General features: G+C 51.1%; 2 protein-coding genes across 7 annotated transcripts; both read right to left on the bottom strand.

Annotated features, from left to right (window-relative positions):
• Window positions 1–1,334: 1,334 nt before the first annotated feature.
• Window positions 1,335–16,727, bottom strand: syt4 (synaptotagmin IV). 2 transcript variants are annotated; one of them, XM_037261185.1, is made up of 6 exons: window positions 16,706–16,727; window positions 6,444–6,620; window positions 3,469–4,025; window positions 2,730–3,053; window positions 2,541–2,661; window positions 1,335–2,458 (listed from the first exon to the last, which is right to left on the bottom strand). In XM_037261185.1, the coding sequence occupies exons 2-6, from the start codon at window positions 6,478–6,480 to the stop codon at window positions 2,139–2,141; spliced, it is 1,359 nt and encodes a 452-aa protein (XP_037117080.1). In that variant the 5' UTR covers window positions 6,481–6,620; window positions 16,706–16,727; the 3' UTR covers window positions 1,335–2,138. The 2 variants fall into 2 exon arrangements, with proteins under 2 accessions (XP_037117080.1, XP_037117081.1); XM_037261186.1 differs by lacking the exon at window positions 16,706–16,727 and having other exon boundaries at window positions 6,444–6,674.
• sema4f (sema domain, immunoglobulin domain (Ig), transmembrane domain (TM) and short cytoplasmic domain, (semaphorin) 4F) lies at window positions 6,915–18,002 on the bottom strand. 5 transcript variants are annotated; one of them, XM_037261178.1, is made up of 15 exons: window positions 17,415–18,002; window positions 12,717–12,862; window positions 12,590–12,649; window positions 12,032–12,133; window positions 11,841–11,952; window positions 11,654–11,773; window positions 11,414–11,568; window positions 11,084–11,265; window positions 10,860–10,989; window positions 9,931–10,147; window positions 9,756–9,865; window positions 9,530–9,681; window positions 9,267–9,322; window positions 8,720–8,910; window positions 6,915–8,292 (listed from the first exon to the last, which is right to left on the bottom strand). In XM_037261178.1, exons 1-15 carry the CDS (start codon window positions 17,503–17,505, stop codon window positions 7,822–7,824), a joined length of 2,295 nt encoding a protein of 764 aa, XP_037117073.1. In that variant the 5' UTR covers window positions 17,506–18,002; the 3' UTR covers window positions 6,915–7,821. The 5 variants fall into 5 exon arrangements, with proteins under 5 accessions (XP_037117073.1, XP_037117072.1, XP_037117076.1 ...); XM_037261177.1 differs by having other exon boundaries at window positions 8,720–8,913; XM_037261181.1 differs by lacking the exon at window positions 17,415–18,002 and adding an exon at window positions 13,721–13,975 and having other exon boundaries at window positions 8,720–8,913.
• Window positions 18,003–18,131: the final 129 nt, after the last annotated feature.

Consider the following 18,131-nt stretch of genomic DNA (forward strand, 5'->3'; position numbering starts at 1 on the left):
TGACGCAAACGTGAGTTCTTCATGTTTTTATTGAAAACGTAGTGCTGACGCCGTACGACATCGGTTTTTCGCTTTCCAAATAAGGCGTGCGCGCTCCCGCGGCAGGGGGAACAAAATTTCACGGGGGAACCAAATCAAGCACAACAACGGTACACAGTAAAAATAAATGTGGCTCTTATTCTCTGACTGGTTGGCCACCCCTGAGCTAGGGTTAGCTACTCAGCTACACATTGCTATTACACAGTGAACGCTAGCTACATCGACAACTTTAGTCAAACTACACAAACGTAAATCTCTAAACGCAATGAGTTGTATTTACCTTGTACGTTCTAGACGGTCCAGTTGCAAGCAGAAAATAAAGATATTTCTGTTGATAATCGTCGTGTTTGTATCCGCTGTCTCGCTCACGGCAATCCGCGCCCACAGATTTGAATCTTGGCGGGATTTCCGCCAATTGACGTCACTGCCGCGGCACATGACTGCGACGTAATACCCGCTTATCTGAAACGGTAATGTTAAAAGTAGAGTTAAATAAAGTTTTCTTTTTTAATCAACGCAATAATTTACAACCGTTGACCAGAAAGAATCGTCGAAATTCGGTGTCTGTGGCTGGAAGCAGACGCCGAGTTCGACGACGCCGAGTTCGACGACGCCGAGTTCGACGACGCCGAGTTCGACGACGCCGAGTTCGACGACGTCCCCCCCCCCCCAAACGCCACACTCACTCGCTTTTCAGGGCTACAAAAGTACTTCTTTTTAAAAACAATGAGTTGTATTTACCGTGTACGCTCTAGACGGTCCAGTTGCAAGCAGAAAATACAAATATCTCTCTTGTTAGTCGTCGTCTTACTATTCGCTGTGTCTCGTTTGCCGCATTGCCGATTTCCAACTGCCTGTTGAAAGCCGCGCCCGCGGATTTGAATTTTGGCGGAAGTCATTTTCGCGTCACATGACTGCGACGTGGAAATTACGTCATATAGCAACCGCTGTTTTATTTAGTAAACTTGCAATGGTTTGCAGTTGCTCCAGAGGCAGATTAAATTCAAATGCATTTCTCTGCACTCATTCCAGAGTGTAATTACGTCATGGACTTTTTCTCTACGTGTTGCCATGTAAATCTAATCTGTTTAAGGCCTTAAGAAGCCTCATCGTTGGCCACTGTGACTAAAAAGGAAAGCAAGGGGACCGCAGGTTCTTTGACCAATCAGATTATTAGCTCTCCATGACGTCGGCATTTTGTCTGTCCTCTGATTGGTTGGGTCGAGCAATCCAAGTTCAACTAGCAAAATGTGTTTTTCTATAATGCCAATGGGCAGCCAAATGAAGACAAACACTTGTCATAACTTGATCCCTTTAATTTGAAGGTACTTTCATTTTACATTTCATTTCGGCTGTCTTTGTGCTCACAGTCAAGGGGACAAAACTGACAAATATTATATGTGCGCACACACGCAGTTGCGCACATCTGCACAAACATTCGCACGGCTGTGGCGCGTCGCCTCTTGCCACTGCAGTCCAAGCTCACGCTACCTCATTTAAGCTTGTTAGGAGATAGCACTTACAAAACATAGTCCAAAAGTCCACCCAGACGAATAAAAACAGCTAATGAATCAAATCCAACATATTTGGTCCTTTTGATAAATTAATGCCTTTTTTTTTTTTTTTTTTTTGGTGTGTGTGGGGGGGAGGGGGCGGGCGCTTTTGGTCAAAAGTAACGCTCAATTTAAAGCGAGAGATGGAGACGTTTAGGCACACGATTACCATGACAACCTCAATGATGTAACCCAGGAACGTTGGTCAACAGTCTTTGGGCATATTAAAAGATACACTGTACTGCCAACATCAAATATGTATGTGCAAATATGGGCAATTTCCATATATTTAGTTTTTTTAAAAATCCATCCTATTGATCTGTCTCCAACATTGTCTGATATTTTTAAGGCAGATATTGTTGGCAATAGCTATGGTTCTGCTTTTGGCACGCAACAGCATCGACCAAGCTATGCCTCGTAACTTGAAAAATGAGCAAATGGGTCAAGGTATAATCGTAATTTCCAAGATGAGCTAATGACCGATAGATTGACGACAATAAGGCTCCCCGCGCCAACCGTCCAATGATTTGCACACATCCCGCCATCTTAACCCTCAGACATGGCGTGCCACTTGGCAATTTGGCGCCGTGGGTGCTCGCAGATCTCCCGCCAGTGCTCGCCGGCGGTGCCCGCTGCCGTCATTCCCATCAGCAGGCGGCCGAGGACCGGCTTCGGACAGCGGGAGTCCCCCGGGTCCGAGTCCATCAGCAGCAGTTCCACGCCGGCGTCCCTTGGGCCATGGTCGGAGGGCAGGTCGAAGGTGAAGAGCTCGTTGAAGACGGGGTTGGGGGCGCACTTCTTAACGTGGGTCTTCTTCTTGCACACGCGCTTCCTTCCGTGGTACAGGTTGACTTTGACGTACGGATCTACAGAAAGAGCAGGAGAAAAAGAACGTGACTCAGTAATAAGTGGCTTTGAATTTGCAAGTCATAATTGCAGCTACCGCACCCGAGGGCCCGTTGTTGTCATTCTTGGGCAGGTGGCGGGCCTTGAGGACCACCACGGTCAGAGTGTTGGTGGCGGATTGGTAACACAAGGACAGCAGCAGCTCGCCTCGGCCCCAAGACTTCTGCGGTGACACAAACGTGCAGTACGGTCAGTGGTGAAAACGGGACACTAAAAGCGTCCTCTCGTCACCTTGACGTTCCTCTTGATGATCTCCCTGCTCATCAGCACGCGGCCTTCGGACAGGTCGATTCCCGAGAGCGGGACGAGGGTCTCGCCGATGATTTCGTCCCGGGAGAACCTGTCAAAGCTGAGCACCATAAACTGGAGAGCCAGTTTGGACACACTGGGCAAGGAGATCCCGTAAAAGCTGAAGGTTTCGTCAAAAGTCGGGTCCAGAGTCTTCCTTAGCACTCTGGTCTTGACTCGGTGCTTCTTCTCAGGCAGCAGGGTCAGCTTGATGTAGGGGTCTGACGTCAAGGATTGCTCATCGGTTGGGCTCAGGTCACGGGCTTCCTGGAATCAAATCAGCCAGTCAGAAATGTGCCAATCATATAGCATTGCAGTTCAGAACCAGACACTAAGATAAGCGCTCTCGAATCTTGTGCTCTATGGAGCGCCAAGGAAGGAATGAGGGTGCTTAACAGCGGACAGGGCCTTGTTACTCCCAAGTTTGGGGCAAAAAACCCAGCGTGCCCTCTGAGCCAAGACTCGGCAATCTCCACCGGCAGCCGGTCAGCCGAGCCGAGGCACCAGGCGGGAGTGTCGGAATGCAGCAGCTCGGCAAGGAAAGCCAGATATGGGAAGAAGAGCAATCTTAAAATGATGCGAGCGACAGCGTTTTGGCTCGACCGGAGACGTTCGAGGGAGGGCTGGGCGACTCCGAAGCGCATTCTGACGACCGAGGCTCGGCTTACTTTCAAAGGCTCACCTGAATGTGGACGATGAAGGCCTTCTTCTCCACGTGATACTCAAGGGCAAAGCGGAGGGTTCCGAGCCTCCCCTCTCTCTCGTCCGTGGCCGGGGTCGGAGCGTGGCTGGAGATGGACGGCGAGGGGGGTTCCCGGCGGTCCGTCGTGCCGGGCTCCAAGTCGGGCGAGCGCCGCACCTTGACCTGGTGAGAGGGTTTGGTGGGGAAGTTTCCGTTGAGGTCCAGTTGCTCCAGGTCCAGATGTAGCGCCGATCTGGAGCCACCCGGGCTCGACGCCAGCTCGGGACTATCCACGGGCGTCGCGGCGCCCCGGCAGTTCCCGTTAACGTCCGTTTGACCGACTTTATTGGTTGTCACGCCGGTAGCGGGGGCAAACTTCTTTTTGCCGCCGAGGCTTTCCGGATAAATGTCGACACCTTTGAGCATGTGCACAAACTTGTACGGGGGCGTCTTCTGGCCTTTGGTGTTTTTGCGCTGGCAGCAGATCCACGCAAAGGCCGACGCGGTGAAGATCAAGCCGAAGACGCTTGCCGCCGCGACACCTCCCGGGACCGCCACTGCAAAGCAGCACAAAGAACCGTGACCTACGTTGCGTGGCGGCGGCGTCCGTACGATTGATTCTAAAGGCGGCAATGCCAGCAAATGAGACAGACTGAGCTGAATGAGCGACGCACAACACATCTGGCGACCCTCGCACTAGCGCTGTTTCTCGTATAATAACATTGAGATGACGCGCCTCTGACTCCCAGCCAACATTTCCACCATGCGGGTTTTAAGAGGGGCTTATGGGCACAGGTTCCATCTGGTTTTGCTCCTGGGTTCCGCCGCCAGGGGCACGCTTGTATTAGACCAGTGGTCCCCAACCACCGGGCCGGGTACCGGTCCGTGGGTCACTTGGTATCGGGCCGCGGAGCCGCACAGGAAAAAAAAAAATTGACGATCAATTCATTCAGGTTAAGACGCTCGTCCCGGTCACGTGACATGTTTCCCCAGTCGAGCCCGCAAAGCTAGCAAAAATGAGTAAGAATTTATTTTGAAAAATATAAAAGATTTGGCGAATCTCTCCCAATTACATCTGTCGGTGCATCTGAAAAATAAGGACTCTTGACACAGGGCGCTCGTCTCGGTCACGTGACATGTCACCACAGTCAAGCCCGCGAGGCAAGCAAAAATGAGCAAGAAACAGAGAAGTTTGGAAAGCTTCTTCGGAAAGGGAAAAACGTCCAATGAGGACACTGAAGAAGAAGATGCTACGACTTCTAAGAAAAGGAAAGCTGCATTTAAAAGAACATTTCTGGAGTCCTACTTAAAATATGGATTTATCGCCACAGGTGACGAGCCAAGCCCACTCTGCATAATAGGTGGCGACAGGCTAGCTAACGAGGCAATGAAGCCTTCAAACCTGCTTCGGCACATGGTGACCAAGCATCCTGCATTTAAAGACAAACCTTAACCACTTCGGGTGTCATTGTCTCCGATTACGCCTAGATGGGAACGGCTCATTTCTGAGAAAAGAGCTCGGTGCTCCCACTAATTCAACGTTTTATTTTTATGTGGTTTATATTTGTTTTTATGCCAGTCGTATCATTTGATTTCATCCTATTTATATATATAAATATTTAAATAATAAATATATAAATATATTTATTTATATAAAGACCGGTCCGCGAAAATATTTCTGACACGTAACCGGCCCGTGGTGCAAAAAAGGTTGGGGACCACTGTATTAGACCACATGGGCTGAGCTGGGTTTTTGACTGGGTCTTAGGTGGATTGTAAATGCACCACTTGAACTGGGGAAATGTTTCGCAACCCAAGTAGGCCCCGATTGCGTTTGCCCAATTAGGGCTGCTGCGAGTAGTTTCCGTGCATTCGTTGAAGTCACATGTGTTAGGACCACAGCAATGCCAGGTGAGAGATTCCCAGGGCGGACTTGATCCAATTTGGGAAGGATTCTCATGAAACAAGGGTGCACGGAAAAGACGTGAGAAAGAATGAAAGGCAAATTGTGAGGATGAACACAATGTCAGACAGCCCTACAAAAGGAGACCTGCATAAGAAGTGATACAGGGTGAGACCCAGACAGGGGTGAGCAGTTTCCAACCCTCAAATCCCAGATGGACTCTCCATGGAACCGTTGCCCATTTCTACCCGTAGCCACTTGGTAGCCAGGAAACCAACCACATTAGCCCCACTTGCGGCTGGGCCCAAATCGGTCAGCCATTTTGGTTTGGAGTAGCCATTTTCCAGGGCTGCTACTTTGCAAAACTCCTTCCAAAGGGAATACCAATTGGAAATCCTGCTTTGGAGAGGCAACTTTTAGCCTGGGCCACTTGGTGACTATTTGGCGGCTTTGCCACGGGCCTGTTCATCACTGCCGCCGGCGGCGGCGGCTCTTATTATCGCGGCGTCGCTAATCCCGCAACTCGTCAAGCCGACAACAGTCGTGTTTTTGGACGGGAGCTTGATAAAAGAAAAACCTGGCGTCTTATGTAAGGCAATTTGAGCATATTTGAGCGCATGTGTTGGAGCTCAGCGTCAATAGATGCTATTGGTGCTATTGGTAAGGTGTGACCGGAACGCCGCTCGTCCTGCCCGATGACGCCACGATACGGCGCTCGAGGCCTTCTCTGTCCCGACGGCTCTGTTTTTCAACTGGGGCGTTTCTTGCTCTCGGGCCAGCGAGGCGACAGCGGCTGAATACGACCGAGAACCCAATGTGCATTTCACGGACATTCCCGTCTCGTACCGAGACGGCTCTCGATGTTTTTTTAATGAGCCGCCCCGCCCAAAAGCACAACAATACCCGCTTCAATGGACAGGGCTGAGATTTTGAAGCACATCACCAGTTTCAAGCTAGACAAATGAAAGTGAAGAAGCCGCATACTGCATAAACACACGACAGTGAGAATCCTTTCCAAAGGACACATGGGAGGGAAGCAAATGTCAGATGTGGCAAAAGGAAGCAGACTCACCAGGCTGCGCTCCATCCTCCAGCGTCACTGGTGCCATGGTCGCTCTCCGAGGTCCTGTAATGCTTCCCCCTCCCCCTTGAAAGCAGACGTGTGAGAGCTTGATGGAGGAAGTCGATGAAGAAGGTTGCCGTTGAATCTCCTCTTGCTGCTCTGCCACGGTCTTCAGAATGTGCGCGTACGCGCGCGTGTGTGTTTGTCCCACACCCCGCCCGTGCTCCTTCCCTCGTCCTCGTCATCGTCCTCGTCATCCTCCTCCTCCTCCTCCTCCCCCCCCCCCCCTATGAGCTCACGGGCGCGCTGACGCAGTGGTGACGGAAGCTGCCTTGCATTGGTCCTGTCATTGTGGTGGCTCCAAAATGGTTGATTTACTCCAAACAATGACACCCTCATCCATCTTTCCTTGCCAATGACACATAGGAATAAAGACAACGATTATGTTCTAACAAAAGGACCAATAACAATAACAAATGGTCCAGATGGCGTGAATTTTAGGAATGTAATGAAGCCGGAGTGGGGAGAATCAGTTGAAGAAGGGAACGGAACGGAACCAAATAGAATATAATAGCACAGAACAGAACAGAATAGAACAGAACAGAACGCCTTGATTGTCATTGTACAACAGGTATACAAGAAAATTGGGAGTCATTTTAAAGCATGTTAAAGAAGAGAACAAAAAAATGGAATAGTTCCAAGGTGTGGAACATGAATGATTTACTCCAGAGCCTATCAGTCATATAGTATCTGCTATGTAGAGTGAAAAGCAGAACGATTGATGATTTTTTCTTTTGTTTGTATTCTTTTGACATTTTTGCTCTTCGACTGTGAGAGTTTGGTCAGGTAAAATACATGCCTCGGCTCAAAAGTAGAGCCTTCCCATTTTCCTTACTTGTCTTTGTGTTCCCACATATGATTTATTATAAGAACAGTACATTAGGAATCCACATTAAGGGAACACGGTTAGTCCTCGCACGCCGACGCTGACCCTCATCCGAGGTAGGAGGAGGACCCCGTCGAGATCACAGGACTAAGCCAAGACGGGCCCGCTCACTTGACGACTCGGGAGTCCTTTGGTGACTGTGGGATCGGCCGCACTGAGACAACTTGTGTTCTCTTTGGATGGGCGAGGACAATAGGACTTTTCCACGTCACGCTTGGATCGCACACGAGCGACATCCTGCTTTTCTCCACTAGTCACGCATCAAGATGGAGACGGAGTCTTGTCATAAAGGCTTTGAGTCGCGGGCCGTTGCAGCTCCCGGCGCCTGTTCAAATGGAGCTTTCTTCACACGGAGCGAGGGCTGCTGGGGATTTAAACAAAGCTGGCTAACTCTTCTTCGAGTCCTGTGATCCCTTCACTCAGGCCCCCATCCAGCCCAGCCTAATCCGACGACTCCGCCCGCCCCCCCTCGGAACCCTCTCCCTCCCCGGGGGCGGTCGGTCGGTCCGGAACGTCCGCAGATAAAATGCTGTAGTTAGCGTACGAGGCGCTCGCATTTCTGCCTTTGTCGCCAGCCGGCGGGGCGCTCAAACCGTCGCCGAGGCAACCGCCGTTTCCCCGCTTCCGGACTCGGCTGGCTTCGGCGGCTGCGATCTCGTTGCGTTCATCTGTCAAACGGGAGCCCGGCTGCAGGGGGGCGGAGTCCAACGAGTCCCGCCTCATGACCTTGCACCGACCGCTGGCAAAGTGGAAGAGCATCGCCCCGCACAGCGAGCCGGCGAAGAAAACGAGGACGTAGAAGGCCACCACGTGACGAGTGCATCCCGACAGGGCTCCCGCGGTGCCGGGGTCCTCCAGCGTCAGATGATAGGCCGCTCGACGGCAAGGGGTGTGCTCACGCTTTTGTCCTTCCTGAGTAGGGAAGGGAGAGAGACTCTCAATTGTAAATGACTGGTTGTATCAAGAGTGTCCATGTCAACGGTATCAATTAGAAACTAAATCATGGAAAGTTGACTTTTGTGCCCCCAAGCATTAAAAATTGAGAATTTGGTTTTGAGGGCCCATTTTGATTCAATGACCAAAAGTACACAGTACCTAATACATTCATGCTCGGTCGGGCTGGACAAAACATAAACAAAAATAGTTATGTACGTATCCTTATGGCAGTAATGGCCTGTGAAATATACGTACATATCCAAGTTCAATAAGTTTCTGGTGGAATTGTTGTATGCTTTGACCTATTTGACTTTGACCAATCAGGTGCGATTGGCCATGGAACGGTATACGGGGCCCAAACGTTTGACCTTTATTTATAACATTTCCCGTGTCTCCTGGGTACCTGGCACGCACAGATGTAACTTCCCAGTCCGTCTTTGGTGACGGTCACCTCCAAGTCAGGGTGCCGCTGCTTGGTGAGACTGTTGCGAGGGTGCTCCCAGCTGCAGGGCCTGGGAGACAGCTGGGCGCAAGGCAACACCACACGCAGGCCCAGCGAAACACGCAGCTCCTTGATGGGCGGCGAACAGCGCTCTGCTGTGTGACCAGTCACATGACAAAGGCAAATAAGCACTGGCTTCGTTTCTTTTCAAACATTTTGAGCCTTCTTCATATTTTCTCTGCTCAGCCGCTTTGAGTTCAGCACCGCTTGACCAATACAAGAAGAATAGCTTTGTGAGGAGAAGCGCTTCTGAAAATGGATGGATGGATGGATGGATGGATGGATGGATGGATGGATGGATGGATGGATGGATGGATGGATGGATGGATGGATGGATGGATGGATGGATGGATGGATGGATGGATGGATGGATGGATGGATGGATGGATGGATGGGGTTGGTTTATGGGTGGATGGATGGATGGATGGTACGTGTCCAACAAATATACCTTCCTGGTAGTCACATTTCCTCACGGCTTCTTCCGTTTTAACTCCATGGTCGAGCCTACACACACACACACACACACACACACACACACGCACACACACGCACACACACGCACACACGCGCACACACGCGCACACACACGCACGCACGCGCAGACACACGCGCAGACATGCGCAGACACACACAGACACACACACACACAATGCTTATATGTGAGATAGCAGCGGCATCTGTCCGATCTGGATAGCGAGCGGCCCGACTTACGCCGCTGCGGAGCGAACGCAGCCTTCCTTGCCGACGTCCCACTCGCAGCCCAGTTGACGGAATCGGGTGCACAATTCGCAGCTTAAATAGAGCGCGCATTCTTGCGCCTGGATGCGCGCCAGAGACAGCGGGCTGCCCACCACAAGCCAACCCTGGCAAACGAGAAATGGCAGGAAAGCAGCCGTCCGATTGGCACGTTGACGCAGGCAGCAGGCGGGCCGCTTACTTGGTACAGCAAAATATTGTTGACCGGCTCTGTGGCCTCAAATAAGGGAATTTCACGGAGTAAGGTGGCATTCTCGCCCAAGACTGCCACCTGATGGAGCTCCCCAGAGTCTGGTGATGTAACAAGCATGACGGCGTACGTATGGCTACACTTGTTTGATGTGGGTGCCTTTTACCTGTTCCCAGGTGGAGCAAGGCCTCTTCTCTCTGGCCCTCTCTGCGACCGATCAGCGTGACGGCCAGTTTGGTGTACGCCACCCCCTTTCTGACCAGCAGGGGCGCCGCGTTGACACTCTGCTGCACGAGGGGGTGATTCCTCACGTATGCCAACAGGTTGTCGGGCATTTTGAGGGAGGAGTCAAAGCCGTGTGCCTTCAGCGCATTGTTCACACACTGTCAATGCCGGCGGAGGAAAGAAAAAGCATGAGAGGCCGTCTCACGTGCTCACAAACACTGGCCGATATCTACAAGTCAAATTCTCAGTCTCACGTGCTCACAAACACTGGCCGATATCTACAAGTCAAATTCTCAGTCATTGCTTGTGCTTCGTGGGAGATGTTGTTGTTAGATCGATCAATATCGTGTGGCATCCACGTTGGAGTAGTTGTAGATTTTTCATCATAGCTAGTTTCCTCTACTGGCTTTAGAATTCACGTTTTTCCTTGGTTTTTATTTTTGAAATCATGCTTTGCTTTTATTAGTTATGCTAAATAGTTGGAGTAGGTGACAAGCGTGAGACTAAAAAAGTCACTAGCTCAACTACATTCACTAGGGAGTAAGCTAGGATTCTCAAATGGCTTTTTGACCTCTCTTCTTCTTACGTCAGCACGCACCGCGGAATAAACGGTTAGGGTGAACACCGAAAGCCGACGGATGATGTCCGTTGGCAGCGATGAAGGACATTTTTTGACCCTTAGTTTTCGAAACATGAGACGCTAGTCGCATTTCCATTTGATTTGGTCACTGAAATAGTTTGATCAATTTCAGAATTGCTCATTTCATTGGTTTTGGTCACCTAAAATAAACCCGGTGTGAAAACGCTACGTTAGCTTCTTCCTTTGTAACATGCTAAAAGATGGACAGCATTCCGCCGAGAGGTCAGTACCTGGCCAGGCCTCGGCAAGCCCGCCGGTGCGAGCGCGTCGCTTTTGTCGCTGCCTTTTCTAAACGGGCCGTTCATCGCCGTGACGATGTCCGACATGCTGAAAACACACACCGCTGACCGCTCGGGTTCCCTAGAGCACGGACGGACGGGTGAGACGAGAGAACGGTCCGTCGTAAAGTGAGACCGCTTGATTCACCGGCTCTGAGTTTGCTCCCTCGGCTTACCACTGTGTGGTGAAGAGTCCGTAGAAGTGCGTCGTGCCGGCTTCTCCAGGAGAATGCCGCAAGGTGAAAACGTCCACCAGGACGTCAAAGCGCCGATGTCGGACTTTGTCCTCGCACACCAGCTCCGCCTTGAGAAAGGTGGTCCAATGCTGCTGCAGCGTCCGGAGACCTCCCACGTCAGACTGAAAGCAAGAGAAATGCATCGTACGGCGGGCGGGCGGGCGGCATCAATCGCGACGGACTGTCGACGGCACGCGTGCCAATTGAGCAAGCAGACCAAATGGCGTCGGTCGCTCCACCGGGACTTAATGGATAAAAGCCACCTCTCACCCTGCACACGCGTGCCACTCTGGGCACCCGGACTTTGGAATAAAAGTTGTACTCCTGGGCCGCCTCGTTGAAAAAGAAGTAGATCCTGTCGTCCTCTCCCGTCTCGTTATTGTCGGCCGACAGCGCCACCGCGGCCGAGCTCACAAAGTCGGGTTCTGCGTGGCAAAAGCGCACCGGCGGGCATCAGCGCGGCGACGCTCTCCGCGTCGGCACGGCTAAGCGAGCACGCCGTGGCCTCACCGTCAAGCCAGTGCACTTTCTGCTCACTTCGGACCTGCTTCTGCTCCGGACCCGTCGCCCGGGTGATATCGAACTCCGTCCCGCGGAAGTTGATGGAGGTGGCGGCGTACAACACGTCGCCTTAGCGCACGACACAAAGATCTAGAAAGCGCTCGAGGCGAGGACGTCGCGAGCCGCGCCGGCTCACCTATCATGACGGCTGTGTGTCGCTTCCTGGGGTCAAAGGGGACCTTCTTCCTCCCCATCTCCACGATCACATGGCCATCGGCATCCCTCCGCAGGGTGAGGGAGGAGATCTCCTGCGGGAGGGATGGTCAGGTAGGAGGACAGAAAAATACAAACTATTGACAAAAGAAACACACACACACACACACGCACCAGGTAGGCACACTTTGGGTCAAAGGCATGCGTGCCACACGCGTAGATGTGGCGCCCATCGGAGTGAAACTCCAACAGCACGATGTAGTTATGGCACTCACCCTGGAGAGGGAGACAAACGAGCACCGCGCATGCTGAAAGAAATCTGATATACGGGCATTTACTCATTTGCGTTGCCGTATGAATGCGTGCCCTACGAATGGCTGAATGAGAGGCATTGAAACGCTTTGGGCAGCGTAGCTCGAGCGCTGTAGGAGCGCAGTCCATTTGCCACAGGAATGAATAGTCACATCTGTCTTTGGTTATTTCACAGAGATGCAACTTTGACGTTAAAACGCTGAAAGACACTGCGTAAGTTTTTGCACTAAACGAAAGCCAAAGCTATCCATCTCCCCACATTTAGGATTGTGTACTTGTCCACAGACTGCACGAGTGTGACTTGTTCAGAAGCGAGAATCGGCACTTCCCTCCTCCTGAGTGTCTTTTGGCTTTGCAGGTGGAACCGCCACCGTGTCACTTCCCGTCTCTCTTTTGATGGTGACGATGGCACGCTCTCACCTCAGTCTTTCCCTTGGCCATACAAGTCTTCCTGCTCTCTTGCGGCACGTCCCACACCACCTGAAATGGGGAAAAGCATCATTTTCACACCGCTGGCGGCGACGATCAGTAGCGATTGGCCAATCACCGTGCGGACGGGCTCGTTCAGTTTGTTGGTGTCCAGCGCCACGATGGTGTCCCTGGCGCCCAGGAAGAGGAGACCCGACGCGGGATCCAGCAGCAACGTACTGAAGTTGGCCACAGCCCCAAACTCTCGGCGACTTAAAACAGGGTCTGCGGTGAAGAAAAAACAACAACAAATGTCGACCGCCGCGTGCTGTCCCAAAGGGGAGGGGAGGGGAGAACAGAGACACGGGCGGACGGGACAGATGCTCACGGACAGTGGGCAGAAAACACAAGGGAAGGGAAGGGACACAGGTGGACGAGACAGATGCTCACGGACAGCGGGCAGGAAACACAAGTCCACTCTGACCAGGAACACAGACATGAAACGGGTTCTAAGCGTGAGCCTACTACGCGAGACCCGCTGCACAACGGAACAAGAACAACGGGGGCAGAAAGAGACAGGAAGCAACAGTCGACACCGACTGGTGTCTAATACACCCGAGCAGGCTTTAAAAACACAAGGTAACAAAAGAGGGCGCAGGTGACAGTCCCAGCTTTGCCTTCTTTTATGCTTGATGAACACAACGGGTTCAACCCTAACCACTCGCTTCACAATGGCTCCACGTGGTATTTCACAAGATTTAATTGTCATACATATAGCAGGTAGGCAGAGTACTAAGAAAAGCTTCCTGACTGGGCGAGCTGTCTCCACACACAAAGTGACATTTGACACCGTACACGAAACCGAGAACTCGGATGACAAGAAGCAAGCGCCTCATCTTGAAGCTAGCTGTCATCAGCGCCGCAATTGTGCACGTATTGTGTTACCACGTTTGCACCAAGCGACCCGTGGGAAAGTCGGCCCATAGAGTTGATACATCGAGCGTGGCTGCTGCTGCCTAACACGAGTACAACTGTCTCTGCTGACTGACAAACATGCTGGACACGCACACCGCTGCACTGCGTGCGACAGAGCAGAGAGAGGAGGGAGGAGGAGGAGGAGGAGGAGGGAGGACGCACCCGTACCCGTCCAGCCGTCTGCTGTTCATTCGATGGCAAAGAGTGAAGAGGAGTGTTCCGAGTCATGAACGCTGTTAACGCTGTTAATCATTTGTCAAACCAGTTCAGAGGACCAGGCTACAACAGTGGTGCCTATTGTGCATGCACGTGTTCCAATATGGGCAATGACATCATCAAAAGCAGCATGTGCACACACGTGCGCGCACACACAACATGTCAGGATATAAGCAGCAATTGAACGGAGCTCGCGCGCGTGCGTCCAACTAAATGCCTCTTAGTGGATGCCACTCGAGGTCATCTCGCTCTTGGTGCCTTGCATTTTCACCTGACACTCCCATTAAAACAGGGGTGTCAAACTCATTTTTTTTCACGGGCCGCGTTGTAGTCATAGCTTCTTTTGGAGGGCCATTCCATTATGACTGTCAACCCAAATAAATGTATGAGCACCTCATATTATATACAGTAAAAGCTACAAAACAAACTGACAAATAACTCGTTTTCAAATCAGACGAGTAAAAACTGGTCAAATATTTAAAAAAAAAGATATTATTAAAAGTGAAGACAATTTGCAATTCTAGTAATGACAAACGAATTTGATGCACAATTTGTCTTCGCGGGCCACATAAAATGATGTGGCGGGCCGTATCTGGCCCCCGGGCCTTGAGTTTGACACCTGTGCATTAAAAGCAACCAGACTACCGAAAGCCAGCGGCATGGGGTTTAGTGAAGGATTTGGGGGGGGGGGGGGGGGGGGGGGCATTTAATGAGAGGTTGGCTCACACACGAAGACCACTCCCGCTGCGGGGAATGTGTACGGCTTTTCCTCAGCTTGTGCCAGCTTCTTGCCATTAAGGACTTTCGTACCACCTGCAACCCGAATGAGCCCCCCCACCCCCCTCAAGTAATGCGAGTATATGGTCGAAGATCCATTACTCAGCGTTGTGTTTGGGTGTGTGTGTGACGGTGCGCTCTAGTGCAGCATCAAAACCGGTTCGATCAAAGGTGCTCGTGGTTCAGCTGTGAACTGGTTCGACCTGACTGGTGAGGGAAAGTGTGTGCTCGTGTACAAGCGGCGCTTGCTGCAGCGTCTACAAAAAGCTTTGTCTCAAATTGGGGGGGTTTTCCAAACCAAAACGATCCCGCCAAAGGGAGGCAAATTCAAAAGGCAGAGACATCAATATTAAAGACTTGAAAAAAAAAAGTGACATTATTTTCATGTAGCTTAATACTAATATTTAACGCTAAATGCCATCCACGGCCAAGGGATTTAGCATTGCGGTCAATATAAGCAACAAACGAGGCATACGAGCAGACAGTCGCTCTATTTGCGCATCACGATACCGCGTCTACAACAGATCCATAGAGTCGTTCTGTTTGCCCCGTTGGCTACATCCGGTAGCTGCTGCCCAGCGTTTTACCCTGCTAAGTTAGTGGAGCATTTTTTGGTGGTGGTCGCCGATACGACAGCGTACGAGGGGAAAATAAACCAGCTGCACCTCACAGGCGTGACACGTGTACGACGCGTAAAGCTGTCAAATACACGGGAAAGACGAACAATGCTCGCTACTTGCTACGACTGCTGTAGCGTCAATGGAAAGGATGGCTTTCACGCGATGGCTTTCGTCAAACGAGCGGCAGGCGGGTATCCTCGGACCAGGCAAAATACACAGCGACAAATGCGCGACAGCCGTGTACGCCGCTTTACCCGTGGAAGCGCTTTCTGCTTTGCTCAAAGTCAAGGGCAGACCTTTTGACACAAGCCTTCCTTCCAACTTGTGTCTACATTGTGGAAGCGTGTGGCGTGAAGATGCAAAGTTAAAAGCAACATCGAAGGCAACATCTTAGGCTCACACGCACAGTCCAGGCCTCCCCCCCTACATACAAACTAGCGATGAATGATTGCGTTATCACGGAGTTGCCGTGTCATTCCGACTGTCCTTCTTTGCAACGCTTTCCAGAAAACAGGAAGCCCGCGGGGCAAATGTGCGCCGCTGACCTCGCCCGCCAACACAAAGAGGGTGCTTGTCGGCGAGCCGGGCTCGTCTCGCAATCGGGATGCTTTTACACCATGGCAGTAGCGATTCACGAAAGCGGTCCCGATACTTTTTCACATTTCTGACCTCTTACGCTGGCCTGGAGTTTCCGCTCAATCTAAGCACTAGTTACGAGTGCCGAGTGTGGAAGAGGAGCACACAAATGCCACGGTCGCTTCAGCTCGTCTGGGGATAATAACCAATACTTCTACGATTTTTATGTTCATATCACTCCGCATGCTTCCAGTTTCCATTAGATTGCAGATATGCACTGAGGCCAAAACTTGTGTACTCTTCCTCAAAACTATGGGTGTGTGTGGGGGGGAGTGGTTGGGGTTCCGATTGCACGTCACCTACGTACCCTCTACACTGCTCAATATGACCGCTAATGTTGAGACTACGGGAGCGCTTTGTCTGGAAATGATTCGCACAAACGGGGTTTTCAGAACCACAAATATAGCCGTGATTCTCACATGCGCTTTTCAGTTCCACAATAAGAGGGAGCGTGGCTGGTTTTGTGTGCGCCTGCATTTAACATGATTTATCATCTGCCAATATTCATTTCTGCTTGTCAATTGTTACATGTACGTTGACATCCCTGGAGGTGGCTTTCCCTTGAGATGGAAGACCTTCTGCTGCTACCGCCCAGGATGCTGCAGTGGGGCTGAAGAAAAAGTAGCAGCAGCAGCAGCAGCAGCAGCAGCAGCAGCAGAAGAACAACCTCTTCTGGCTTCCAGGAAAAGCAGGCTCGAGGCAACCGAATCACAGTCGTATTTTCTTTCCCGACTTGTTTTTACGTAATAGACTAAGAGATCAGATAAAGGCCCCCTTACCGTTGTTCAACTTCCAAAAACTTGTTCCTGTTCACCGGGGACAGCAACAATCCCTCCTAACGGATGGAGTAGCCTTTCCACACACGTTTGTGTGTGTGTGTGTGTGTGTGTGTGTGTGTGTGTGTGTGTGTGTGTGTGTGTGTGTGTGTGTGTCTTGAAACTGCATGGCGAAAATAAATGAGCGCCCGCTGACTCACAAACACACATTCAACAATTTACAAACTAAGCCAATTTTCAAAATGATGAATCATAGTACTAAATGCACACACATACACACACACACACACACACACACACACACACACACACACACACACACACACACACACACGATAGCTCGCCTTGCCATGTTTGGCTCAACATTAGGGGCCACATCGCAGTGTCACTGAAGGCTGGTGTGTTGGTATCGGAGCTTATTTTTATATCGAGTATGAATCATGTGGAGACAAATTTCTCCCTATATTAGAGACCACACAACTTTTAGATGAAATGTGTTCCAAGACTGTTAAAAGAATACTTTAGAGACGACAAATAATTGGTACTTAAAAAATACTTTTCTCTGAAACTCGTGCCATGTTCAAGAAAGTTCCCGTTGTTTAATAAGTAGCCGCTAGTACTCAAATATAAGTCCGAGTATTTGTCTCCGTCTGCAATGAGTGGTGTCTACCGCTAGTTTCTACCAAAAAGAACAAGAAAAAAACACCCATCGTCACCCAACCATCGTTCAGCTGTGCGACCGGAGAATATTTGCAGCAAGTGTAGCCTACCGAACATTGTGGTCAGACATGCAGTGCACTCGACAACGAGATCCAAGAGAGCGTTCACTCTACTTACATTGCAGTCCGCTCAAAGTCGCTGCCCGGGAGGTTCCGAGGAGCAAACAGCATACCGGGAGACAAGCGAACATCACCCCGGCCGAAGTCATCCCAACTCGGCTTTTGTCCCGCTCAAGTCTCCAATCGCGTTGTGATTCTTATTCCACTTTTAGTACGGGGGTTTCAGCTGCGGGGTCTCCTCGCGTTGATTCTTGACCGCCGAGTGATGAAGCCGCACGCGATCGATTGCGGTTAAAACGTTTCTCACAGAACTGCTGGCACATCGCCCAAGGAGCACCCAGCAGCCGCAGCAGGTGGAGGCTGCGCGGTGCACTCACCGTGGCTCGTCCGCCTGCCCGGCAAAGGTGTCCTGAAGTTTCACCCCGGTGGTTAGAAACTGTAACCAAAGTATTGTCCTTTTCTATGCCGGACGAGACAGCCAAAGGTCGCGTGTATGGGTCTGCGGACAGTCCCACCCTCCGAAGCATACACGATAGGTTTTGTTCAGGAGAATACGTGGAGAGATTGAATAAGAAACAATAAATACATTTTTAAAAAAAGGCAAGGGGCTGGTGTTTGTCAAGTATGTCTGCGCAGGCGTGGTGACCCGCACAGAAGTCAACGCCTCAAGGATGGAAGACTCCGCCCCCCCCCCCCAACCCTAACCCTAACACCCCCCCCCCCCCCCCCCGGAAAAGGCAGCGCACAACAGGTTAAAGCTGGAGTTTGACACTTC

The sequence above is a fragment of the Syngnathus acus genome, chromosome 10 (assembly GCF_901709675.1).
Source record: "Syngnathus acus chromosome 10, fSynAcu1.2, whole genome shotgun sequence".
Taxonomy (NCBI): domain Eukaryota; kingdom Metazoa; phylum Chordata; class Actinopteri; order Syngnathiformes; family Syngnathidae; genus Syngnathus; species Syngnathus acus.